The sequence below is a fragment of the Acomys russatus genome, chromosome 28, assembly GCF_903995435.1.
Source record: "Acomys russatus chromosome 28, mAcoRus1.1, whole genome shotgun sequence".
NCBI lineage: Eukaryota > Metazoa > Chordata > Mammalia > Rodentia > Muridae > Acomys > Acomys russatus.
The window spans coordinates 18,869,668-18,895,884 of record NC_067164.1 but is presented as its reverse complement, the minus strand read 5'-3'; the positions used below and the strand labels follow the sequence as shown (position 1 = coordinate 18,895,884).

At 46.9% G+C, this 26,217-nt stretch overlaps 1 protein-coding gene across 10 annotated transcripts in view; it reads right to left on the bottom strand.

Moving 5' to 3' along the window:
• Positions 1 to 2,964: 2,964 nt before the first annotated feature.
• The window catches only part of Septin11 (septin 11), a 92,575-nt gene continuing 69,322 nt past the window's right edge, over positions 2,965 to 26,217 (bottom strand). The window contains exons 6-11 of one of the 10 annotated variants that reach the window (XM_051170584.1): positions 23,362 to 23,458; positions 22,423 to 22,591; positions 13,695 to 13,827; positions 11,655 to 11,836; positions 5,960 to 6,027; positions 2,965 to 3,423 (exon numbers count right to left, since the gene is read on the bottom strand). In XM_051170584.1, coding sequence (XP_051026541.1) covers positions 6,003 to 6,027; positions 11,655 to 11,836; positions 13,695 to 13,827; positions 22,423 to 22,591; positions 23,362 to 23,458 — 606 coding nt within the window. In that variant the 3' untranslated portion in view covers positions 2,965 to 3,423; positions 5,960 to 6,002. The other 9 variants (XM_051170587.1, XM_051170583.1, XM_051170586.1 and 6 more) reach the window with 9 other exon arrangements.

Genomic DNA, 26,217 nt, shown 5'->3' with positions numbered 1-26,217 from the left:
TCCCAAGCTAGTGCTCAGATCTGCCAGAACACTCACTGAGCCACCTCACTGGCCTTTGTGGTTTCAGTTGTACATGGGCTTGTGAGACTGGAGAAATTAGCAAGGGGCACATAGGTGGGTGCATACTAAGTCTCAGGCAAACAAACCCAGAACCACTTGTCATCCAGCGTCCTGCCGAGTGTAGTCCCACAGAGGAGAATAGAAATAATCAGACTGAAAAGGTGTGAAGGTGGCCAGATCCCAGAACCTTGCTGTTACTGGTTTGAGTTGGATTTAACCAACCACTGAGACATGAGAGATGTCATACAACTGTCCTTAAGGAACTAGACGGGAAAATTTCTATTCAGGCTAGATTTGTTTCCCTGGGTTTGGGGTATACTAGTGTGTAAGATGCAGGAGTAGGATAGAGATTAAAAACGCTTGCTTGACAAGGTGTAAGAGGTAACTGAGAATGTTTTATCTGCTATGGAAGCTTTTGGGTTAAGGGTAAAAAGAACACCCTTCCATTGACTCATAACCTTCACAGCCCATCAAATACCAGAATTGTTCAGCTTACTGTGTTCCATGTAGCTGAGCAGAAGAGAAAACACTATGCACAGTGAACTTGCTCTTCGGTGGTGGCAACAGCTTACTTTGTTAACAGTAGGCCACTCCCGAATGAAAAACCAATGTTAGCAAACAGCCGTGAAATGTGCTGGAGGCAGGATGGAGCCTTGTTGCTTTTCAGAGTAAGATTTGTCTTTGATAGAAGAGTAAGGGACATGGCATTCCACTGTCCTTTGCTCCACACTTGCTGTGCTCAGGAACAGTGTAGGTAAGTACAAGGAAGTGTGTGGCTGCTCACATGGCACTGAGTAAAGTATTAGAACAGGGGGTGGGGGGTGTGGAGAGTAAATACAGCTATGAGAGCTGCTCCTGCTACTCTGCTGAATCCAGCTTTTTTTTTGGAATGTTACTCTACCCCGCTCATACACTAAGTTGTGATTTGTGGGAAAGGGACAAGCTCATGGTGACAGCTTCTGCTCCACAAGTTTGGGGGCCACAATTTTCACTTTCCACAGTGGACTGAAAGGCACCACCAACAGTGGGGCAAACATGGATATTTTGCATCTCGTGTTCTGCCCACATCCATGAGATTGCAGTTAAGAGTTGCCAGTCTACACAATGGTGTAGCGACTGATGGGAACAGACTACGTGTCACCATAGGCATTCAAGCATATGGACCTTAGAAGCAGCCACGGTGCCCTGTCATCCATGGCAGAAAGATGGCTATCTGCAAAGCAAAGGGCTTTGTGTAGGTCATTAAATATAGTCGTAGTTTGGTACTTCTTAGAAGTCCAGAAATGTTTGCCCTGAAGCCTGTGTCAATCATAAACAAAAACAATTCAAAAGAAAGTTTCTTACAATTGGTGGGTACCATTAATGGTGAAATGTTTGGTCAAACATAATGAGATGAGATATGAGCTTTTTTTCTTTCTTTTTAAAACACTCCAGCTCAGCTCACTAATTCAGGACATTTCTCTGTCATAATGGACTGTGCTGGTCTCAAGTAGAACAGCCAGACTACACCCGGATAAGCAAGAATTAGAAACTGTGTAATTTTTTTAAGTTTGAGTGAAAAATAAAAGGCTGTTGCCAGCAGAAGCAGGTTCTAGTGGCTCAACTCCCTGCTTCTCTTTCCCACAGTTTAGATTAGGACAAGAAGCCCATGCTTTTATTATTGCCAGTAACTGTCCTCAGCGTAATTTCACAGGAGGATCCAAGGACCCGCCGCTTTGTCAACATTTGAGAAAAGTAACCACGTGAAGCAAAATGCCAGGCCAATGGCAGTCAGTCTTAGGAGACAGACTACAAGGTACTTGGCCGGTGATGCCAGCAACCAGGTTCCCTATGGCCAATGAATGGACGCTAGCCTGCCTGGGACTTCCTGATCCCATGACGATGTCTCCACCCACTTCTCACCTAGGGTCTTAAGAACAAAGGGAAGAACAATGAGACTACTCACTCTTCTTAGGCAAAAATCCTGCTATCTGGCTAGATTTTTAAACATTGCTCAAACTATGAAACAGAATGTTTTTTAAAACAAATGAACAATGGTATAAAGTTGATATTAAATGATAATAAAAAGTGAAGAATAAAGTGAATCATACATAGTGGTTTCAACATGGCCTCATGTTTAACGTGGCAAAGCTATATTCTGGCATCAGAGTTGGTACCCACATCCCTTCCATTAGTCACAACACTTAATGTCTGCCACTGTATACTGTGAAGGGATGTTTGCGTCACTTCCTAGCTCCAGTAAGACTAACTTTACTTACATTTAGAAATACTTTCTAGTAACACAAGCTGCTTGCCAACAAATTCATCCAGCTGCTCTAAGGGACTTCTTCGCAGGAATAAGAGTGGCAAAGGACTAGTGTGTCTTCACTGGCCCACAGAAGCACTGTACCCTTCTCACAGACGGAACCGCTCAAAAGGATCCTGACCCCAGTGGTATGAGCTACCTCCTATGGAGATGGAAATATTTTAAGATGCAAACAAGCAAAGCTATAGACAAGCAGTGAATTTGGAAGGTAACGTCAACCATTCTTTACAGACAGGAATTCAGGTAGTTCCATTAGACAGACAGGAGTCTGGAAGTTGTTCTCTGACTGTGTCTGAGAGGTGACCATGATTTAAGTGTTCTAGCCCCGAGCCTGACTGGGCACAGACAGGTTAGCATGAGAAATCACAAGCTCGCGCAACTGGCACAGGTGTTTCTAGATGTGCGTGGGTTGTAAGCGGTCTAGTGCAAACACTGCTGCCTGGCAGGCCTTTTTCAGACACTGTGAAGAAAACCATGTGAGTCCCTCGGAGAAAACAGGAACTGAACCTTTGTGACCAATGCAGCTTCCTGGGAGGGGCTATGTGCACATTTAGTGTTCATTCCATGGTTTAAAAAAGAAAGAAAGGGGGGGAAAAAAGCCCTGAGAGGAAGGCAAAGCAGAGCTCCACAACAAATATGAAGGCAGGGATGGGCCAGAAAGTATTTTAAGATATCTTTAAATATAAATTGAGCCCCAGAGGCAGAAAAGTCATTTACCCAACACTGGCACAATTCAAACATAATTAAGACTTGTAGATCAAAACTTGAGTAACAAAATGGAGCATTTTAAAATTGCATCTAAGATATGAACATATTAAACAGAATTTCCCCTTGTAGTGAGCTTAGCACTGGCATAATTTGATACCAAAAGTAAGTTTGAATGACAAATACAAAAAAGCAGGACCGGCTAGTTGGGAGTCCCCCACCCCCAAAACAAGCAGAACCCCCTCCCCAAACAAGTTATGGAAGGGATGCAGGTAACAGAGTCAAGTGGAAAAATGGCTCCTGACTTTAAAGGTAGGATGCCCACTTCTTTCTCTCAAGAGGCAGATGGTCAGCTGAAAAATAAAAACACCATATCAATAGGACGTTCCAGAGGAAGAACTGCAGCCACCTCTGCGCATGCAATAGCAATTTTTTTTTTAAACCCCAAACCAAAACAACCCACAAAACTAGCAGAAGGCAGCACAGGTTGCCCCACTCTGAGGACCTGCTGACGGCTGAGGATCCTGCTGGGGCTGGTGGGAGTTGCCCATAGGATGGAGACCAGGGGGTGCCACATGCTATGTTTGCCACACAGGTGATGACAACCTCAAGTGGAGGCCCATGCTCTCTTCGGCCCATAGGTCTTAGATTAGGATGTTCGAGAAAATGGCAGCTAAGCAAGAGGATTCCAGCCCAAGTCCCCGGGGTTTGGGCCTAAGTGTTCTACTTCACTCTTTTAATTAGTTAATATGACCGTTACTGGTTTTGGTAGTTGAAGTCACTTCGGTAGCCACCGAGGGTGGTGGTTTGTAAACAGACATTGAAAGACACAAACAGCAGTGCAATATTTGACCCAGACTTTAAAGAACAGGAGGCGATGGTGGAAATGAGGTAACTCTTCCCCAACTTGTGTGGACAGACAGCTCCTGCTCTTCTAATGCTGTCCATTAAGAGAGAGTAGGGCTTGGCAACGGGATGGCTACATAAAGAAGAAGCTACAGAAGAGAAAAAAGAAAAGGTTCAGATTCAAATTGATTCTTAAAGCAAAAAAAAAAAAAAAAAGAGTGCTTCTCTACAACCAGCTGTGAAAGCAGCTGTGTGTCAATTAAAGAGCCAGTGGCATCATGGGGTGGGGTGGGGTGGGGTGGGGTAGCAACGTGGGCGCCTGGGGGCCAAGGGAGGGGAGGATGCCTCTGCTGGACACTGAGTCATGGATGCACTGGGTAGGCAGGGACAGGAGGCCGAGTGTGGTGAGGAACGTGTGAACTACGGTACGCCACAGGGCAAGTGGCTTGGAGATGCTGGGCCATCCGGACAGCATCAGCAAAGTCCACCACACAAGGCAAGGAAGCAGGAGACAGCGGCCATCCCCATTTCATTATGTGACGTTAACAAGCACATGTGTGTGTACATAGGCGTGTCAGGCAGGGACTGGAAAGAACTCACAAATGGGCACACACAGAACAACGGTTGGGTAAAAATATATTTCCCCCCTTTAAGTCTTGGCACTAGTGATATATGCATAGGTCACCTGTCACCACACTACGTTAACAGACACCAGGTTACTCAGTGCGCAGCTGAGCCAGCACTTCCGTACTGTAGGAACAATATTCTTCACATCAATACAGTTATTTTAGTTCTTAAAAAAAGACAAGGGTCTAACATGCAGCTTACATATATGACAATCTGCATTAACACTGAGATTACAGAACAGTTTAGAAAACATTGGTTATCCTCAAACAGGAAAAAAAAAAAAAAAAAAGACAGTTCTGCAACTACAGTTTAAGGCATTATCAGCATATTTTATGATCAAGAAATAGACAGTTCTAATGCTGCTCACAGCTTAATTTTCAATTTATTAAAAAAAATTCCCTTCATACCTACATACAAACTAGACTCTGTAGGTCACAATTCAGCTAACGACTCCACAATAAATGTCCTGGCGATAGAACTAGGACATTTGGAAACAGATACCTGGCAACTCCAGACACTTATGAATGGCAAAGCCAAGGGGTTCAAATGGATGGTTCTGGTAGGACCACACAGAGACAGCATGATGCGGGTGGGGGACGCCTGAACACTGACTCTGCAGAACGCTTAGGGGTGTGTCAGGAACGTGAGGCAGCCAGTCCGTCCATTAGAGGTGCACAGGATGGAGAGGAAGCAGGAAGTGCTGCTGGTGAGTGGCAAAGTGAGGGAAGAAAACAAGGAACCCACGCCCAACAGCAGGGAGAAGAGGTCCCCTGGCCGAGAGATGCCCACGCTGGGAAAACAGTCCTGAACTGCCACTCAGCTCCCATGCTGACCATTCCCTTGTCCCCCCATGGCTCGTATGACAGTCACAGGGGAGTACAGTCCAGATGGAGCAAAAGATGCTCACTGTGCTTGGGGCCCAAGATACAGAGAAAGAGGCCAGCCAAAGCTGTCCAACAAAAAATAAATAAAAAGAATGGCCACTGGGCATTTAGTACAAAGGAGAGGCCACCAGCCTAAGATTATCACACGTAAAGGACCAGACAGGCAGCCTGGCAGAGGTGTCATTTTCTGGATTTGTGTCCAGTGGACGGTGGGGTTTTCTCTCCCAGCTTTATCCCGTGTCACATTCAAAGGCCCACTACATGACCTGCACGATGCTACACAGAGCAATGGCTGCAATCACCAATCATTCCCCACTCCCTCTGACATTAAGTGGAAGCATACATTGTGGGGCAAAAGATAAAACATGGCTGGGATTGATGCGTTTAGGTTAAAAAAAAAAGAAAAAAGAAAAAAGGCAACTACTCAAGACTGTTAACCCCGGGACACCTTCCAAAAGAAAAACTCCTCTGGGCCATTTGTTTTCCCTCGTTGGAAACAGAAAGGTCTCAGAGTTCTTGCTCCTGTACTTACATGCAAAGGCGAAAGCACGTCCAATTACATTGGAGAGTATCGCTTATTCCGTGCAGAGCCAGGGACTACTGTGAAGAAAGGCATAGATACGGAAAGGAAAGAGCACGCAGTAACAAGCTACGGGAGGCTTGGGAGTAGCAGGAGGAAATAATTTCAGAAACAATACTTTAAAAATTAAAAAAAAAAAAAACTTTTTTAGGATTCTCTTAGCTTTTTATTCCCTGACTCTCCATATATTGTTTGACTGTGAAAAAAAAAAGTAATGCAAAAAAAAAAAAAAATCTCAAATCAATAATCTTCGCATCAAGAAGTTAATTGGATTTTTTTTTTTTTTTAAATCTAATCTTAAAAAGCTTTTAGGGATGCAAGAAATTGAATGCAAAGGGGTACTTTCTATTACAAGGCACAAAAAACGCTCGCACAAGCCGTGGCTCACACACAAGCATACAACACAAATGCTCAAGCTCTTGTGTGGTGCCCGGTGAGGAAGCAAAGGCGGCCACAGTTAGCCCACATGCCGTTAGTACCTGCCGCTCCTCAGCTAGCTGCGAAGACAGGAGCAAAGCCAGTGCCTACATAGGAGCTCCTCCTCCACCAGTGAAGACGGCTGCTGCGGCTGCTCTGTGGCTTCTGGGCACCCTGGTTTGCACCCCAGTGAAGCCAATGTCCATACTTTGCTTAAGGAAGCCTAAGCCAGTTTATGAAAGGGCTCTGTCTGCTTTCTTATGACCGGGAGATAAAGAAAAAGATAACAGAAAAAAAACCTGCCTGGGATCAGATAGCAACTGGCTGGACTCTTTTTTTAAGTGTGTGTCACAGAGGGGAAAGGCAGCATGTTTTATCCCATTTGTGTGTAGCTGGTGACATTAGGGAAAATGCAAAGGCATAAAAGACTGCGTTCGTGAGAACCATTATGACAGAGGGGAAAGCTGGGGATCTGGTTAGAAGCGGGCAGCCAAGCAGATGACAGGATGAGCACCAGAAGAAAAAAAAAAAAAAAAAAAGGGTGCGATAGACAATGTGCCCTTTTCCCTTCTTACACAGCAAGTAGGCAGGGCATGTCCTGACCCAGGGTGAGGTGGCACAACCGATGGCCCCAGAGATAGAGCAGGAGGAACTAGTCACAATGAGGGGACAAGTGAGGACAATTCCTTAGGGGCAACTGAACCTCAGTGTCAGCAGGGAGCAGGGAGCCGGCCTCAGCCTTGTCTGTCTCTACTTCGAGTAACGGCCGCACTGTGTTCACTGCCACCCTACCTTAAACTGAGGTCATCGTTTCAGATTCGTGCTATAGGCGGTACAATGTATAGCCAGTTTTCTAGTTGAAGCCGTGGCAGTTTTCTCATTATGATTCATTCAGATTTCTATTACAAGTAGCCGTATCCTGGAATCCACCTCCAGGCCTCCCCTCAGCTGGCTTAAAGGCAAATGCAGGTGTGTGGGGAGGGGCTGGAGGGTACAGGTGGGGAGTATCCCCTCCCTGTATGTGGGAATCCAGCATCCTTAATAGAAGGTACCCTAGCTAAGCAACGCCTTACAGTGCCAGGCAGGGAGACCCTGGTGGACGTGAACGCAAGCATGCTTCTTATGCCAGCACACAGCAGCTTTGGCCAGGCTCTGAAGCAGGCATTCAGATGCAGACTCCATCCCTAAGGCAGTTTAAGCAAGACCACAGGTTCGGGCCAAATAACCAAGTGGTTAAATGAAAAAAAAAAAAAACCTCACAGGCGAAAGGCTATCTATGATGCCCGCTCACCTCTCTGCCTCCTTTCCCGTCCACCTTTGGTGTGTGGCAAAGTGTGAAGAAGAGACAATGGATTCAGGGGCTGTGCAGGCATGAGACGCATAACCAAGAAAAGGCAAGCTGTTGTCATGGCTACCCAGGGTTCTAGTTCAGCGGCTGAGCCGGTGCTGTTTTCACATCAGACGTACAGGGAGCATTTTACACCCCACTTTCCTTGGTCCAAAGCGACATACAAATGACAGCCACGCCTCCTGCTGCCACTTGGAACAGGTGTACAAGGCAAATCATTGACTTTCCAGAAACAACGTCAGCCACACGAGCGTCTGCTGTTATCCCCTTGGTCTATGGTTTTTCCACCACCTGACAACATTCAGCAAAGATGAGCTAAGAGCTACTGGTATTTGGGGGGCGGGGGGTGTGAAACAACGAAACCAAACAGGACACAGATGACAGAGGTACACTATTACTGCAAAAGCAGGTGAATGCGGGAGCGTCCTTGGCTTGCCAGGCCTTTATGCGAAGCTTGCACTGCAAGTTAAAAAACAAAACAAAACGAAAAAGTTAGAAATGATAACAAATTAACTGAAAGGAAAAATCAGGAGCGCCAGCACCAGCATTCAGTGATGGCGAACGCTCATGCAATGATTATGGGACTGACAGAAATTAAACGGCAGAAATCCAAGTAGGCTATTCTATGGGAAAAGCAAAAGCGGACCTTGAACACTGAACAACAGTTCCCTTTTGCATGGAATTTATATTCATGGGTGACTTCTTGAAACCAAGGCATGGTCCAGTGGAAGGAGCCACTGTTTAGTTTGTTTCCTCAAGTAACACAAAACTAGTGTCTGTGAGGAGCGGAGATCACAATGGGACTGAGCAGAAACCTCATCTTCTGCTTCCGGGCTTTGGGAGGAGTCAGAGAATAAACATATAATAGGTGTCTCGTATAGATGACTTGGAGAAGAGATCTAAAGCAGCTTGCAGACTGGAATACAGTGGATGGAGGACATGCTACTGGCCCGGCTGGGCAGAGCTGAAAAGGAACATAGTTAGAGCTACAGCGATGCCACAGGCTTTCCCCGTCTTATGACCAAAGCAATGCCAAACCTGAGCTCTGCACAGCTTAATTTTAGGTAACTCCAAAACATGCAACCTTATTACTTAGCAAAACTAAACCAATTAAAAAATTTGTTTAAAAAAAAAAGGGGGGGGTGAGTAGCTAGCGGTATAAAGTGTAGTCATTGGGTGCCGGTTTACGACCACAGCACTGAAAGGTTTCTTTGGGGTCAGACGCAACCCAGCAAATGCCTCCTGGCAACTCTGTAAATCGTTTTCAGGAGAGAGAGGGACACTGTCCACTAGAAAACTTACCCTCAGGCAGTCCTACCACAGCAGTGCAGCCCCGAACGAGGAAAGTGGCTTGGTGGCCAGGGATGAGAGAAGGTGGGGTCCAGCTAATGGCAGTGCCAGGGCTAGTTCTACTTTTGTAACCTTAGGGAATGTTACATACTCTCATGCCACTTACAGGTCAAGGAGAGGTATAAAGCCTTACCTATGTTTTTAAAAAAGGAGTGAGTTGTTAGAATAGGGAAAAGGAGTTAAAAACTATTAGAAAGTGAATTAAGACTGGCAGTGGGGCGCACAGCGGGTGAAGAGAGCCCCTTTGACGCTTTCTGCTCAGCACAGGCAGCTCTTAAGAGGCCTGGAGTAACGCTTGCACCTGCTGCAGCCATGACCAGGATGAACAACCCTCCTTTCTCTGTTCAGAGCGCTGATCTGGTTGCCCTGGTAACTGTCTTTCTGTGGTCCTCTCTGGCCAAAACCTTCCACTGCCGCTGATAATAAGAGTGCCAAGTTTATTTCTTTTTTTTACTTTTTCTTTAAAAAAAAAAAAAAAAACTCAGCCCTCCAACCAGCCTTTGTTTTCATTATGTAAAGCGTAAGTATGGAAAAGGGTAAGAAGCAAGAAGTGACACAAAAACATATGTGCCACAGTCAGTCACTGAACCTGGTGACTATTGTGACCCAAGTGTAACACCATCAATAATGAACGAGAATATATAAATAAAGCTAAAATAGATTTTAACACGGTCATCATGTAAACTATAAAAGCACTGTACATTGGTAAAGACTAGAGTGGGAAGGAAACAGGCCAGTGTGTTCCAGCACTACTAAATGGAGGGGTCTAATGGGGGTACAATAACCATCACTTCTTGCAATTTTTATTGCTAAAAGGCACATCCAGTATACATGAAATATTCTTTTAACATTGCTGGTCTTTTATGAACGTTTTTTAGTCTAAGACTTGTACCTCTACCTACACTTTAGTGCGTCAGGGTAAGAAAGCCTACCCTTTGGGCTTCCTAAGCTGTGAGTCAGCAGTCTGCTCCTCTCATGTATGCACACAGACAAACACACACGTACACAAGTGCATACAACACTTCTGTGGTTTTTTTTCCCCAGATAAAGGATTTGGATCAGAGTTCAGTGCCGAATGGCTTTGACTCTGGCTTACCGTGTGGGGCGCCACTATCATTGTTAGAAACTTTCTAACACCGAGCAACAAAGAGTTGTATTGAACTAGCCCATCAGGGCAGTGGTTTCTCTCGGACATAAGCCACTCTAGGCAGAGAGTGGGCAGCTGCACTCCCTTAATGACCCGGATCTATACCCACCTCAGTTAAAGCCATTCGCTATCTACACGGATCATTTCTGTTGCTGCTTGGACCAGTTTCCTGTTCCTCTTTCCTCTGGACATGCCCTACGGGAGCCTCAGAGCTTGCAGAGGCAACATGTGTAGAGCACAGTTTACTAGTCTTCCAGTGTCCCCATATAGTGCAAAGGCCACAGTTCATTCGGGGCAAGGCCACTGCACGCAAGCCAGGACCAAGTGGCAATAGCACTGGGCTGGCTCGCCCTCTCTCAGACAGTCTCCATCAGGATTGCTCAGAGACTCAATCCTAAGGGCTACATTTTTTTTTCAAAGAAGGAGATTCCTTGCTTGCATCAGTCCCACCATTTTTGTTGTAACTTAGCTGCCAGTTTTCCTCCCGGCACCTTAGCATCTAAGAACCAGAACCCGAAAGTAGGCCCCTTGCCCGTGCAGCTACACTAGCTCAGCAGGTTCTGGGCAGGACGGTGGCACCCCAGGGCTTGCTATGGGGCCATGGAAAAGTTCTCCAAGTGCTTCCTCATCAAACCCACAGCTACTGTCACAACACTGTCCCCTCGGCTCTTTAAGGTGACTCGAAGGATAGCTACAAATCATAGAAGTTCAAAGAAGTGCACCTCGCCTCTAGTATCTGAATGCTGCTACTGGGATGCCACAGGAGGTGATGACTCAAGAGCGGCCTCTGGCCCTTTGGCACATGAAATCAAGGCTGTATGGAAACTGCTTGGTGTGGGATGCTGGGGTGACAGGACTCTGCTAAACGGAGCAGGGGGAAGGGGCGGAGAGGAGCATTCTGGTTGAATTTCACAATACGGTAATCCTCCAGAAAAACTAGCACCCACTAGCTGCAGTTAGGAATATAAAAATTCAGTAGCTGGCTTGCCATACAGTCTAACAGAGCAGGGAACCCACACAAACAATGCCAATTTTAGAATGCTCTTTTACCAAGAGTCATGAGAAAGCCTCCAGAGGCACTATGAGAAAACTGCCTGTCTTTGAACCTCCAAACGCTGCTTCAGAAGCTACAGGAAGCTCACAGGCTACTCTGGGCCTGAGTGCCTGCGGTCACCATAGTGACGTCTATAAGTTAATCCTTTGTACCCTTAAAAAAAACAACAAAGCTCTAAAACCTCTGTCTTCTTCCCCGCACTGTAGAGAAAAATACTCGCTTTTAAATTTTTCTGGCGACAGACTAGTTCCCAGTCTGTAAGTAGGAAAGGTAGACATGCAGAAGGAAGAGACTGTTAGCGGTCCCCAGGAGGCGGGTGATACCGGCTTACTTTTTCTTGTCCTTCTTGGTTTGCTGGGCCCCAGACTGCTGGGCCTGGGATTGCAGGAGCTGTGCTGCCGCCTTCTTCTTCTGGAAGTTGTTCAGCTCCTCTTCAAGCTCCTTCTTCTTGTCCTCCACCTTTTTCTTCTCCTCCTGGTGTGTCCGTTTCAGGAGGTCAAACTTCTCGTGAAGCTGAGAGGGATAAAGGAATAGAAATCTGAGCGGCGTGGCCAGTATGCGCCTGCGCCAACTCAGAATGAGCAGCCCATGGCCGCTCTTGCCTTGTGGTGCTTTGAACAGCAATGGCCCCCATAGGCTCATATAGCTTAATGTTGTTGTTGTTGTTATTTTATTTTATGTTTGGTTTTTCGAGACAGGGTTTCTCTGTGTAGCCTTGCCTGTCGTGGACTCTCTTTGTACACCAGGCTGGCCTCAAACTCACAGCAATCCACCTGCCTCTGCCTCCCGAGTGCTGGGATTAAAGGTGTGTGCCACCATGCCTAGCGGTCCATCAGTTTTGAAAGCACAAAGATGACCAGCAAGGTGGCTTAGTGGGTAACGGTGCTTTGCTGCCAAGCCTGACTGAGTTTAATCTCTGGAATCGACATGGTAGGAGAAAACCAATTTCCGCAAGTTGTCTTCTGATCTACCCGTGCACACATACATACACATATATTTTAAATAATGTAATCTTTTTAAAGCATGAAGAAGGTAAAAAGTTAACCATGATCCTAATAAGAGAGTCACCGTTGTGACAAAAGTGGTTCTTGTTCCTGGGCCTTAGATAACACAGTGTTCATACATGGATGTTATTCCCTCTCTTTCTATACATTTGCACGCATATATGTTTTAGCTATATACATACTAACTGTTTAAATAATAAGATGAAGAACTTTCAGCTTTTGGCCAAAAAAAGATCACAGTCACGGGCACCGCTCAGTGGTAGAATTGCCCACCATAGAAGAATGATGCTCTGGTTTCATTTTCAGAACCAAACACCACCACCAGTCAGAAACAAAACCAGAAGGAGGCGGCATGTCACCAAACCCTGAATTTTGTCTCATCATCCACTTGGTTAAGGTCAGATAATAATGCCTCGATTTTCCTTTCTCCGCAGCAAAACCATCTTAAGTGCTTAGCTGCGTAAATGGCTTCTAAGTTTTACAAGCCTCTTAAAAACGATTTATTTTTAATGCGCATATGTGCTTTGTCTCCATGTATGTCTGGGCATCACTGTGCCTGGTACCCATAGAGGGCACTGGCTCCTCTGGAACTGGAACTGTGAGCCACCAGGTGGGTGCTGGGAACTGGTAACCAGTCCTTGGGAAGACCAGTCAGTGTAAGTTTTACTAGTCTTTTAGAAAAACAAAATAAGATGCAAACATTATTTTGAAGAGTATTGAGCCATAGGGAAGTGCTGTAGTAAAATCCATATTAACAGTAAGGCTGGCCTGGGTGGGGAACCAGGCGGACTTGGAGCATGCCATAACAGGAAATGTTCTGGCACAGGAGCAGTGGGCATGAGTGGGAGGTGTGGCCGAGACCATAATGCAAAGCGCCTCTACTGTTTAACTCTCTTAGTTGGCTGAATCTCAAATCTCACATTAGAAGACTTACACACTGAGGAAACTCAAAGCTGAAAAGACCACAGGATCAGAGGTAGAGACCTATGGTCTGGTGTTAGCCTTGTCGACTGCAAAACTCACTCAGCTTTATGTCTCTCACTTTACCATCTGCTAAATGGGGAAAAGAATATCTGGTCAGCTGGGCGTGGTGGCGCACGCCTTTAATCCCAGCACTCGGGAGGCAGAGGCAGGAGGATTGCTGTGAGTTCGAGGCCAGCCTGGTCTACAAAGTGACTCCAGGACAGTCAAGGCTACACAGAGAAACCCTGTCTCAAAAAAACAAAACAAAACTGGTCAGTAATCCTTGCCTGGAAACAGCTCTTGTGATAAAGGGGATCCACTTTGTACCTGTGCAAAGTCTCATTAATTGCAATGTACTGACAAAATAATGCCAGTTGCAGCCTCCAGGAGGACAGACAGCTCACCTCTTTCTCCGCCTCCTTAAGTTCCGCCTCTTTCTCCTTCACTCTCAAGACAAACATCTGTCTCATCTCCTCCTCCTTCTTCTGCAGTTCGCCCAGGAATTCGTTCCTTTTTGCTTCATACGTCTCCTGAAGACTATCAAAAATCCACAAACCCAAGACAGGGCGTAAGACCGTGTCATCCATTTCAGTTCATGCCATCTCTCCCTCCCTCGTTCCAAAAGAGATAGCTGCTGCTTTACCACACGAAAGCTCGTATAAAACGCTTTATTCCTATTCATGCTGAAATCGCAGAGACAAGCACGCCCAAAAGCACAATGCTGTGTCAAAGGCCTGCAAGCTAACAGGGCAGCTAATGCGCAGGCAGGGCCTAATATCATTGGTGAAATGACAGGAATTGCAGCCACACAGAGTGGCCTCACCAGCTGACTGACCTTGGTAGGCCCGGCTCTCTAGTCCCCTTCACAGGGGTTTTAGACACAATGTACTTACCTCCATGGGGTAAGACTGCAGATGAGCTGGAAGGATCTTAAGAAAAGCACTGGACGTACAGCAGTGCTTGAGACCACCCGCGTGCTCCCCGGCCCCCCGCCCCATGCCCCCTGTGGCCTCCTCCCCCGCCCCCGTCAGCCCCCTCTAACCTCCAAAGGGAAAGAGACTTAGTGAGAGGAGGACCTTCTAAAGGTGGGGGTGGGAAACCGCACCTCTCAAACCACAGCACAGTTTCAAGTGGTTATAAGGAGGTCTTGTTTTCACTTTGACTCCTGGACTTCCCTCCTGAGGAACTCAAGAAGGCCATGACTCAACTACAGCACCCTTGGTAACACAAAGGACACGCCCCCGCCCCCCCCCCCATACGGATGACAAAGAAACAGTGGCTGGTGTTTTCAGGCACTCCCTTCTCTCTGCGGTCTCTCTAGATCAGCTGGATGGTTAAGAGCCTGCAGGTAGAGTCCATCTTTAACACAGACCAAATTTACCTCAAGGGCGCACTACAGACTAGATAGCAGCTGTGGCTACTCCCAGGCACCGTGTAATGCCAACCCACAGAATTCACACCGGTCCATCCACTCGGGTGCGGGAACGCAGTGACAGTCACACACTCATAAATGAATAGTACAGTGAGGCAGGACGGTCACATTTCTATAACTGATAACCTCACTGGCTCACAGAAAATAAATTCTTCTACCTCCACACCCTCTCTGCTGATAACCAAGTGTTCTGGGTTTCAGAAGTTCTTTTTCCTTTATGAGACAAAAACAAGTTGGATACATTAATATTGGCTAATATTAATAGCAATGTTTAGATTTCAAATTTAAGAGCTATACTCAGAGACCTAGGATTATATTAACAGCTGACCTTTAAAATGACTCCATCAGGGGCCTGGAGAGATGGCTCAGTGGTTAAGAACATTGACTTTTGTTTTTTCTTCTTCTTCTTCTTGTTTTGTTGTTGTTGTTGTTTTGTTTTGTTGAGATAGGGTCTCTCTATGTTAGCTTTGGATATCCCGGACTCTCTTTGTAGACTAGGCTGGCCTTGAACTCATAGCAATCCACTTGCCTCTGCCTCCCAAGTGCTGGAATTAAAGGCTTGCGCCACCAGCCTGGCTTGACCGTTCTTCCAGAGGTCATGAGTTCAATTCCCAGCAACCACATGGTGGCTCACAACAATCTATAATGAGATCTAATGCCCTCTTCTGGCTTGCAGGTGTACATGAAGGTAGAAGCACCGTATGCATAATAATAAATAAATCTTTTTAAAAATTACTCCATCAGCTTGTAATAAATTCTTTATCACCTTTATTTATGCATCAGACTTGCACAAGGCAGAGGGTAACCTGGCTCTATTACAAAAATCTTATAGGAAGCTCAGCTTCAAATTTAGTACAATAGATGGACCGCTCTCTTTAAGCAATAAACCTTATACAGAAACAACACCCAACTTGTGTTCAGAGATCATGACCTAACTTCCATAGAAGATCCTCACAAGCTGTGGAGTCGAAATAGTAAGGAGGAGCGCTGCACATTACTCCTTCAGGGGATTGGTCATGCACAGTGGTCCCTACCCTGGCAGCACCCCAGAGCCACATCTTAGTGCAGTTTCTGAATACTGATACCCATCTAGCTCTACTCCTGAGGGTGCTGGTTCTGAACACCTGGCCACATCCAAGCCGTCTGCTTTGGAATGACTTCCAGGTGATGACCTGCAACCAGGTTGATGACCGATGCTTTTCTTCAGTAAAAAAGAACCTTGATTCTGTGCGTGGCCCCTAAGGGTGCCTGGGAGTATCCATACCTGCTATCTATTACCTTGGAGCTCCTCGAGCTGGCTGGGCATGGACTCTGAAGTAATTCAGACAAGAACCCGCTTCACGTGAGGAGAGCTTTCAGAAAGCCCCGGCCACATCCTGTACAAGCGCAGCCTTATGTGCGCCTTAGAATCTGAACCTATTTTTAAACTGTGGATCATGACCCAATCGTGGGTTTCTTGTTTGGTTTGGTTTGGTTTTGGTTTTTCAAGATAGGGTTTCTCTGTGTAGCCCTGGATGCCTTGAAACAACTCACTCTGTAGGCTAGGCTGGCCTTGAACTAAAGAGGTCCATCTGCCTGCCTCTGCGTCCTGAGTGCTGGGATGAAAGACATGCATCACCATGCCCAGCCAATCATAGGCTTTAACCAGTGTTATAAGACAAGGTTTAAGAGGCCTGGGTAAGACAATAGCTGAGTGGATAAGAGGAGCCAGCATTCTGCCTAAATTGTGGACACTGGATCACATGGCAAAGTGTTTTGTGTGTGGAAAGTTCATGTCCATACTTGGAATGCCTCGGTCCTAGACAAAGCCGGAGGGCCACACTGGCCCAAGGTAAGACTAGCCCCAGCCTTGAGTCTATTAAATGTTGCCATCCTGGGGCAAAGGATGAAAATGGGTTCAGCCAACACTGCTCAGTTGTATCACTGTATCCTAGAATGTGAACCAGCTTTCAAATGATAACACAGGAAACAATCATAGCAACTGATGAGACAAATGCCCAAAGCCTAAACCCAGAGACTCAAAACTGCTGTAAGTCACTTACGAATAACACAGAATCATACTCCCCACACAGCACTGCCTACTGAGCCATGAACCGGAAACACCATAACCCCCCAATGGATGTCTCCAGGCATGGACCCTACCAGCTCAGAAGAAGTTGCTTTTCCCCACTCATGGGCACTACAATAACGGCATCCTTGGCAGTTTCCAGCGGCAACCGCTGACTCCCTTTGCTAAGTGAGACACTGTGGCGATTTTCACAAGGTTTTCAGCTGGTCTAAATGATCTTTCCTTTTAGCAACCCTTAGGACAAGGTCTTCTTTGCCGGCATCAAGGAAAGAATACAAATGTAGTGATTACAGGTATATACAAGGGTAGTAATGTAGGCACCTGACCTCATCATAAATCTTAGAGGTTCACACAGAATGATTTTCTCCCTGTCTGACTCTCCTGGAATATGACGGAGGGCATGCCAGGGTCTGATCATTGCTACCAGGACTTATGAAGGCTTTATATACACGCATGCATTAATCCTTATAATAAGGCAACAGAATAAATATCTCCGATTCCTCATCTTATAGATGGAGGGATGGGGACACAGTGGTAGCCTGTAGGCATAAGGTCACTGTGTAAACCCGGCTCCCCATTGCTCCCCTGTTATGTCAATAAGGCAGCTTACAGCCAATCGATGAGCAGGAGAGAGAATAGGGCTGGTCTTCCTGCCAGCCAGGGGAGGAGGAGTTAGGGGAGAAAGCGAGGATTGAGCCATGGGTAGAGGTCCAAGGAAGATCAGGAGGAAGGAGCTGGAGCCGAGGAAAGCAACAAGTGCCAAGTATCGCTGAGATGTTTGTGGGGAGTAAGACAGGATAGCATAGAGGGTTAGGAACAGGCTTAAGCTGCTCAGATTGCATTGTGGAGCCTTGTATTGTAAGTCTCAATTGTTTGTGTGACAGCCAAGTTAAGAGAGAAACTAAAGCCGGGTGTGGTGGCACACGCCTTTAATCCCAGCACTTGGGAGGCAGAGGCAGGCAGATCACTGTGAGTTCGAGGCCAGCCTGGTTTACAAAACTGAGTCCAGGATAGCCAGGACTGTTATACAGAGAAACTGTCTTGACAAACCTAAACAAACAAACAAACATATATATATATATATATAGAGAGAGAGAGAGAGAGAGAGAGAGAGAGAGAGAGAGAGAGAGAGAGAGAGACTAAGATAAACAAAATACTGTTTTATAAAAATAACTTCAACAGCAGTCGTTTGCTTCAGCTGCACTACGAGGATGTCAAGGATTGAACCTAGGCCACTCAGTGAGATGGGAGCCCCGCCCACTTTTCACTTGGCTGGTGAGCCAAGGCCTGTGCACTCCTAAAAATAGGCCGGGGGGCTTTCTGAGTCCTGAGAGAAGGGTGGTCCTCAAACATTATCTGTGAGTCAGAGAGAAGATGCTACTTAGACAGGAGGGGTGAACAATTTAGAACGGGGGTATATCACAAAGGGCAACGGTGTCTGAGGAAAAAGCTCAGAGACGCATGACTAGTCTCCATGGTAACCTTTGTCCCTCTAACTTATCCTAATATCCAGCCAGAAAGAGGTGGGGGGGCAGAAGGGGGAGGCACGTAGAGACCTTGGTTCAGAAAAGAAACAGGTGCTCTGGCTAGTGGAACTGAGTCCCAAGGCTACAGACACCCCCCCACCCACAGACACACAGGGGCAAATGGGAAAGGTAGGCATGGGAAAGAGTGGCTGGTGCCCAGATACCAAGGTACTCTTCTAGAGGACAAGAAAGGCAGCTGTCTAACTCTAGGTGGGGTCAAGGACAATTCCAGGGCCACAGGCAAGCTCTGGTAATCAAGTGTTGCCTGGCCCCACGCAGCCCTACTCTGTGTGGTCTCCCACTGGCTCGCCACGGCTTCTACTACTAGACTCGGTGGCTCCGATACCTACACATTGGAAGGCCATAGCATGCTTAGAGAGAGGACTAACTTCACTGTACCGCCTTGTAGGAGACCTCTGCTTAAAGAATTTGAAATAGCGTTCAGCCCTTCACTTACGCTGCTCTAAGTCATGCCAAGTTCACCCAGGGAGGGGAATTCCCAAGCACATCCGGGAGTATTTTCATCTTGAGTGATCTGAGCTAATGAAAGCTAGTAGTGGTTAGTTTAAGGTTTTAACATCAATGCGTGTTCTTTTTTTTTTTTTTTTTTGCCCTGAGACAGGGTCTCTCTGTGTTAGCCTTGGCTATCCTGGACTCGCTTTGTAGACCAGGCTGGTGTCAAACTCACAGCAATCCTCCTGCCTCTGCCTCCCGAGTGCTGGGATTAAAGACGCGCCACTACACCCGGCCTTTAAGGTTTTAACTTCAGTGGATTATTTGCTGTGAAGGAATCAACACTGAATTACTAAAGAAAGACAGTGTGACAGCTCTGATTGTGCTGTTGTTCTCTTTCTGTTTGTTTCTTTGTTTTTGTTTTTGTTTTTGTTTTTTCCTAGTAAAAACAGCTGGAGACCAACCCAACAGAAGCATCTCAATTTACCTGAATGAAAAAAGCCTGAGAAGGCCAGACCTGGTGGCACACACCTTTAATCCCAGCCCTGGGAAGGAAGGAGAAGGACAATCTCTGTGAGTTCAAACCCAGCCTGGTCTATATAGCAAGTTACAGGCCAGTCAGGATTACACAGTGAGATCGTGTTTAGAGAAAAAAGCCTGCGAAGACACTGGTGTGACGTTGGCCAGTTACTGGGCACTTGAAGTGCAGTGAAAATATTGACGTTTGAAGAGAGGAGAACCAGACCATCTAGAAATGGTGCTGTCGTAGGTCAGCTGTGGCTTCTGCCTGTCTTTAGCTCTGCTCCTCTTGCTACAGGGTCACCCACCTCCTCTCACCCTTCAGTACCATGCCAAGGGCACAGGGACTTCTGCAGGCCCAATACTCCCCCAAGGGCAGAGACTGAGCTCCTAAAGCAGTGTTTCCAAGAAAGGGTGTCACACTCACATCACCCTGTACCAGCATCAGGTTCCTGTGGTGATTCTTCCCACAGCAAGAGGGACATCTAAGTGAGCGAGGGACTGTACAAGGAGGAACCATCTCCATTAAATGGAAAACCCTATCCTAGTTACTGAGGTAATGGAATGAATATTTTTAATTAAATAATAATAACAACAACAACTAACACAGAGAGACCTTATCTCGGAAAACCAAAATTATTATTATTATTATTATTATTATTATTATTATTATTATTATTTTTTTTTTTTTTTTTTTTTTTTTTTTTTTTTTAGGGTAGGGTCTCTCTGTGTAACAGTCCTGGCTGTCCTGGAGCTTGGTCTGTAGATTAGGCTGGCCTTGATCCACCCACCTCTGCCTCCCAAGTACTGGGATTAAAGGTATGCACCCATGAATTTACTTAAAAAAAAAAAAAAAAAAAAAAAAAAAAAAAAGCACAGGCCTTGGTAATAACCTATAGGTATAAACATTTTCCCATTTCAACATCCAAGAAGAAATAAATGTAGGGCCTGTAGGAATGGAACTAAACGGGAAGAAGGGACATGTCCACGGCGTGAGTGTCCTCTCCTGCCAGTTCTGAAGCCCGGAAGATGATGCGCCCTGAGTGGCGGGCTGACTGAACCCTGCTGGACCTACCCCATTGCACATCCTCCAGGCAGACCCTTTCCCGGGGCTTGTAGGAGCTGCCTCCATAAAAAATGCCAGCGACAGAGCCCGCAGGGGGCTGCTTGATTGCAGGAAGGCAGCCCTGGCCATCTTGGTGGAAGGGCTGGTCTTTTTGATGAAAGGCGGACAGGCCACCAAGCCCTTCCTAGTGGTAGTGGGCACGGGCAGCATCCCAGAACTTAAAAGAATGCAGGTGTATGGAATGGTTCTTAACACAATGAGAAACGAATCACCTCTAACAACCTGACACGCAAAGGAGTCCAGGCCATGACCCCGGTCCCGGCGTTGGGAGATCACAGCCCGGGAAACAAGTCCAGCCCTCTCCATCCTGTCTTTGTTAGTGAGGTTTGACTGGCTGGCACACAGACGTGCCCATTCACTGGTATTATGGTCTCAGCTGCTTTCCGTGGAGACGGATGGAACTGAATAGCTGTGATAAAACTACATGGTCTGCCGGGCCTGGTGGCACCCGCCTTTAATCCCAGCACCCCGGAGGCAGAGGCAGGTGGATCTTTGTGAGTTCTAGGCCAGGTTGGTCTACAAAGTGAGCCTAGGACAGCCAAGGCTACCAAAAAAAAAAAAAAAAAAAAAAAAAAGGCATGTTTTTCATCAGACTTTATAAGCCAGTATGGGCTTTATTTTATGGGGTTATGTCTGGTAAATACACTGCAAGCGCAGAGAGGACTTGCTCCACCTGCCTTCACAGAGCCTGGTCCTATCTGGTTGAAGAGAGTTTCCCAAGCCTGCAGGACTTGGATTAAGTGATGCAAACTTGGTTGGAAGTTAACTTCCTGGCTAGCCGGCCTCTCTCTGTGAGACTTGTCTCTGTTCTCAGCGAACACAGACATGCGTATGGGAGCGCACAGTTGCACTGTGTGGTAGGGCTGACCTTTCTCCAAAGTGTTCCCAAGAGATAACACCTCCACCAAAGGGCTGCTCTCAAGCACTGGCGGCCTCAGGTTCTTTGGCCGGCGGTCACTTCTACGGCTTGTAGAGTTCAGAGTGTGTTCCAGGAATAGCCACTAACGATGGGGAAACAGGTGTCGCTCAAAGGCACTGTGGCTTCATCAGAGGAGGCTCAGAGCGCAGGCAAACCCCATGCTGGCTCCACTGAGATCCCTAATAGGAAACAGTTTGGGCTCAAACTAGATAGTCCCTTCCTCTACCAGAAGGTGGCGACCTACCCTGAGCCTCGCCTTCCACAGTAGCAATTGCTAGGGCCCTGAGCCTATCTCCTTTTAAGTTTTCAAAATTGTATCTTTATGTTGTATGGGCCTTTTGTCAATGGACCGCACGTGTGCCTGGCGCCCAGAGAGGCCAGAAGAGAATGTCACATCCCTTGGAATTGAAGCTACAGACAGCCATGAGCCACCACATGGGTGTTGGGAATCTCTAACCACTGAGCCAGCCTCTCCTGCCACATTAACCCTTTCACACTTTACACATCCATCCATCTGTGATGTGGGAAATACATACATTTTCTAAGCTTTTTTCCCCCTTTCCTACCCTCTGTCAAAATGGTGCCTCATTTTTTTTTTTTTTTTGGTTGTTTGTTTGTTTGTTTTAAAGAGTACTTGAAGAGCTAAGAGCCTTAGGAAGTTGACTCTGTCCAGCAAAAATGAATGGGGGCAAATGTTAGTCCACAGCTGCATCCTGTGAGGGTGTGGGGGCAGTCACTACACCCCACAAACATAAATAGGAGGCAGGGCACAGGGGCCAAGGAGGCAAGAGTTCAGAACACCAAACTCCTTTCTGTAACTACTAGGACTTCAGGCGGGTCGCTCACACTTTCGGTGCTTTGAATGTTAGCGCCTGTGGCTGTGGGCAGGCAGGACAGCATGCACCGCATCGCTCAGCTGAGACAACAGCGAGAAGCGGTTATGGCAGCGCCTCACGATTTGCCCTTTATTCCGCCCTTCACCAAGCTACTGTAGAGCAAAGCCTCAGGGCCACAATTGCTCCTGCGGTGCACCGATCGTCGCCCGGCCACTACCCGAGCCACCTTGTCGCCGGCAGAGTCTGCTCCTACCTGAAGGGCTTGCTGTCCGGGTCGGTGTCCTTGAAGCCCATCTCCTCGAGCTTGCAGCGCCGATACAGCTCGTAGTGACGAGTGTGCGTCTGCTCTCGCAGGTCCTCCATGTTCACTCGGATCAGCATCTCCCTGAGCTTCACGAAGTCACAGTGGTTTTCATTCTCCACTACAAGAAAAAAAAAAAAAGGCAAAGGCGAGGAAGGGCCGTCAGCAGTGAGGTGTCACTGTCCCTCCTGAGCCCCCAAGGTCTCAAAGTCATGGAGGGTGCCTTGCTGACTCCTCCTTGCATTCCTAAGGGTTGTGGAAAGAGGGTGCTGAGGGAAGAAGGGGCTTCACGAATCTTTCCTTTACCTTTCAACCATTCTGCCTCACAAATTTTGACCCTGCAGAGGCAGAAGTCTGGGTCTGAGGTGGCAGCTGACGGCCCAGCAGGGCTGTAACATCTGGCTCCAAGGTCAGACCCGTAATGCCCACGCCATGCTGCCCCATCCCAGCAGGGCAGCGTTTAAATGCCACTGTCCTTCCTGATTGCCAGACAGTTGCTGAGACAACTTCCTTGGAAAACGACTTTCCCGGAGATGAGGAAGAAATAAGACTTCCTCAGTCTCTCAGCTTCCTGGCACTTTGCTGATGCGACTGGTTCACAGTCCCGTGAAGGGATCTTTCCTCTTTTAGGAGTTTTTACTAATTTCCTAAAGAACCTGACAGCCTGTGGGGCTGACCATTTCTTTCTTCCTCACGTGGTTAATCACATGCGGGGGCGGGGTGTGGGAGATGGGCAGGGGATGACATGCCCAACACACACAGCCCCTCGAACTCCCCCACATGCCCCACGTTGACATTTTCCCACACAACTCAGGGAGGGAAGAAAATGGGGCCACCTTTTCTTCATCACAGGCACCGACATGAGAGTCCCTGTCCCATGACAACACATACCCTGCACCACACCCCAGGGGTACTGCCTGGCCTTGGCCATCTTGTTGCCAATCTTCACCTCTTCAGTGCTGCCAACCACTGCAAATGGGAGGTGGACCTGCCAGGCGACAGAAGAGGTAAATGGTCATCTTCCACAGTTCCAATCACAGCCCTGACCCTATCTCTCTCCCAGCCAGGGAGGGGCCTCTTTCCTTAGAGGCAAGAGAAAAGGTGGTAACCTTTAGAATGGCTAGAGGCTGACTACAGGGGGATGCCCTTCATGAAGCATACTCTCCTCAGCCAAATACAAACCAGATTTAGGGAGCAACTTGAGTTTGAGCTGCATGCCACCTGTCAGAGCTGACACTCTGTGACACAGTGTCCATAAAACTTAAAACTTGGCTTGTGGAGGACAGGAGGGATGGCTCAGTGGTTAAGAGCACTGGCTGCTCTGCCAGAGGATCTGGGTTCAATTCCCAGCACCCACATGGTGGTGGTTCACAACCATCTGTAACTCTAGTTCCAGAAGATCTAGTGCCTTCTTCTGGCCTCTGTGGGCACTGCACATAAAATAAACCTAAGTAAATCATTTAAAATATATATGGCTTGTGGAATCAAGACGCCCACTTTTAAATTTCATTTGCTTTTCACTGACTCACAGTTCAAGTTAAAAATGAAAGCAATGCAAAATGTCTTCCCATTAAATATTAAATTTATTCATCGGTAGGAGTTTGCATTTCATTTAGCTTTGAACTCAAATCAAATCTTACAAAAAAAAACCAACAGTTTTATGAAGACAATGGAAATGTTAAGAAAAATTATCATAGGTAACTGTCTTCATATTTAAAAACTCTCAAGCACGTTAGAAATAACCAATACATGGCTCTGCCTCTTGACTATAATTTCATGACATCATGCAGATCAGTTGTTTCTGATGAATATGACATCTAACTTGAGGTTGGGGGTCATTAGAAGGACACACTGGGTTCCAAAGGCCTGGCCCGGAAACCCCACACTGGTGAGCTCTAACTGTACTGTGCCCAGCTTTCACTGTATTTCCACTGAATACAGCTGTTTCACTTCCTGGCTTTGCAGGGCTGAGGAGAGACCCAAAGCCTCACACATGCCAGGTGAGGACTGACCACTGAGTTGAGCCCCCGGCTCCAGAATTATTTGAGATGGCCCATCGATACACAAATGTCAAGTCAGAAGTACACTTTAGCCCAAAATACTGGCTCGAGCCTTGCGCCCAAGCTCAGCTTGAGCAGAAATGGTATGGTGTCCAAGACAACGGAAACTTCCACACTGGGTTATCTGGTAGTTATGACTACGTCCTGAGCGTGGGAGAGAAAACGGCTATCAGCACACAGGAGATCTTCAGAGCTGCTCTGAGAATTATTGTTTCTGGTTGCCTACCCACTGTTGAGAAGACAGAGAATGTCTTCAGGATAAGTCTTCCTCCACACAGAATCTGGCAGAATCCACGGCTCCGGCTGCATATGTGGCATTTTGGGTGATACACAAAGATATTTGAGTTTCCTAGTCGAGGGAACTCTGATCGGGCAGTTACGAATGAGTCTGGCGCTCTTACCGAGGACCAGAGCTCTGTTCCCAGCACTTATTCTTTGAGGCAACTTATAACCATTGTCCGGATCCAAAGCCTCTGGTCTCATGTGTATATATTCATATATAGATACACACCTATACACACAATTAAAAGTAGCCAGGCGTGGTGGCACACGCTTTTAATCCCACCACTTGAGAGGCAGAAGCAGGCAGATCTCTGTGAGTTTGAGGCCAGCCTAGTCTACAAAGCGAATCCAAGATAGCCAAGGCTATACAAAGAAACCCTGTCTCAGAAAAAAAAAAAAAAATTAAAAGTAATTGTTTGGTTTTCAGACAGGGCATGACTATGTAGCCTTGACTGGTCTGGTATTTGCTATACAGACCAGATTGGCATCAAAAGTGTGTGCCAACCACCCTCAGCTAAAAATAAAATCTTTAAAACTTTTTCCTAATCTATCTCCACACTACAGGAAAGAGAATGCATTCTTTCTTTTCTCAATTCTCAAATCTGAAAGCAAAATATACTTCCTCCCTGATGGTAAGGAGAAAGGGACCTTTCCAGACAATATTCTGACACAACAACCTAGAAAAAGTCCCTGCTCACTGTGACAGGGTCAAGTGCCACGTCTAGATTTAATAATTAATAAGTATATGTGACATGAAAGTGGCAGGGGCCCTATAAATGGGAAGAAATTGGTCAAAAGGAAGAGGAGATTATAGCAAGAGAAGAAAGAAAACTGCAAAGTTGGTACCATGTTCAACATGGCATTTTGTCCTAACTAGGGCAACAAGAGAATTAAGAAGGGACAGACACATAGACACACACACACACACAGAAAAGTGGGGTCAGGTAGGCTGTGCGCAGTGACGGAACACACCCACCACTATACAGTGCCTGGCTCCTATGCCCGCTGCTTATGTCCTGCACGGGAAGGGGCGAGCCTGTGCAGGAGAGGGTCTCTGTAGGTGAGCTTAGCATCCTCATAGAAGAGGCTGCAGTGGCTAGTCTTTGCACAGACTCATCAGTCACTGGGTGTATATTCATGCTTGTACACGCTGTCAACACCGACACTAAGACTAGAGAAAGGCTTTGGCGTCCCTCTGAGCCTCATGGTGAGGCGCGCGTGCGTGCGTGCGCGCGCGCGTGCGCATGCGCCAACAGCGTTGCTATGGATCTGAGGCATCGGTTTTTAATAGTGCCATCCCCATGTCAAACAGTACAATTCCCTCAGGACATCAATAGCTCCTTACACACTCATGGCTTCCTTGGTGCCCCACAAGCAAGGGGGATAATGAGCAAAGTCCAATGGC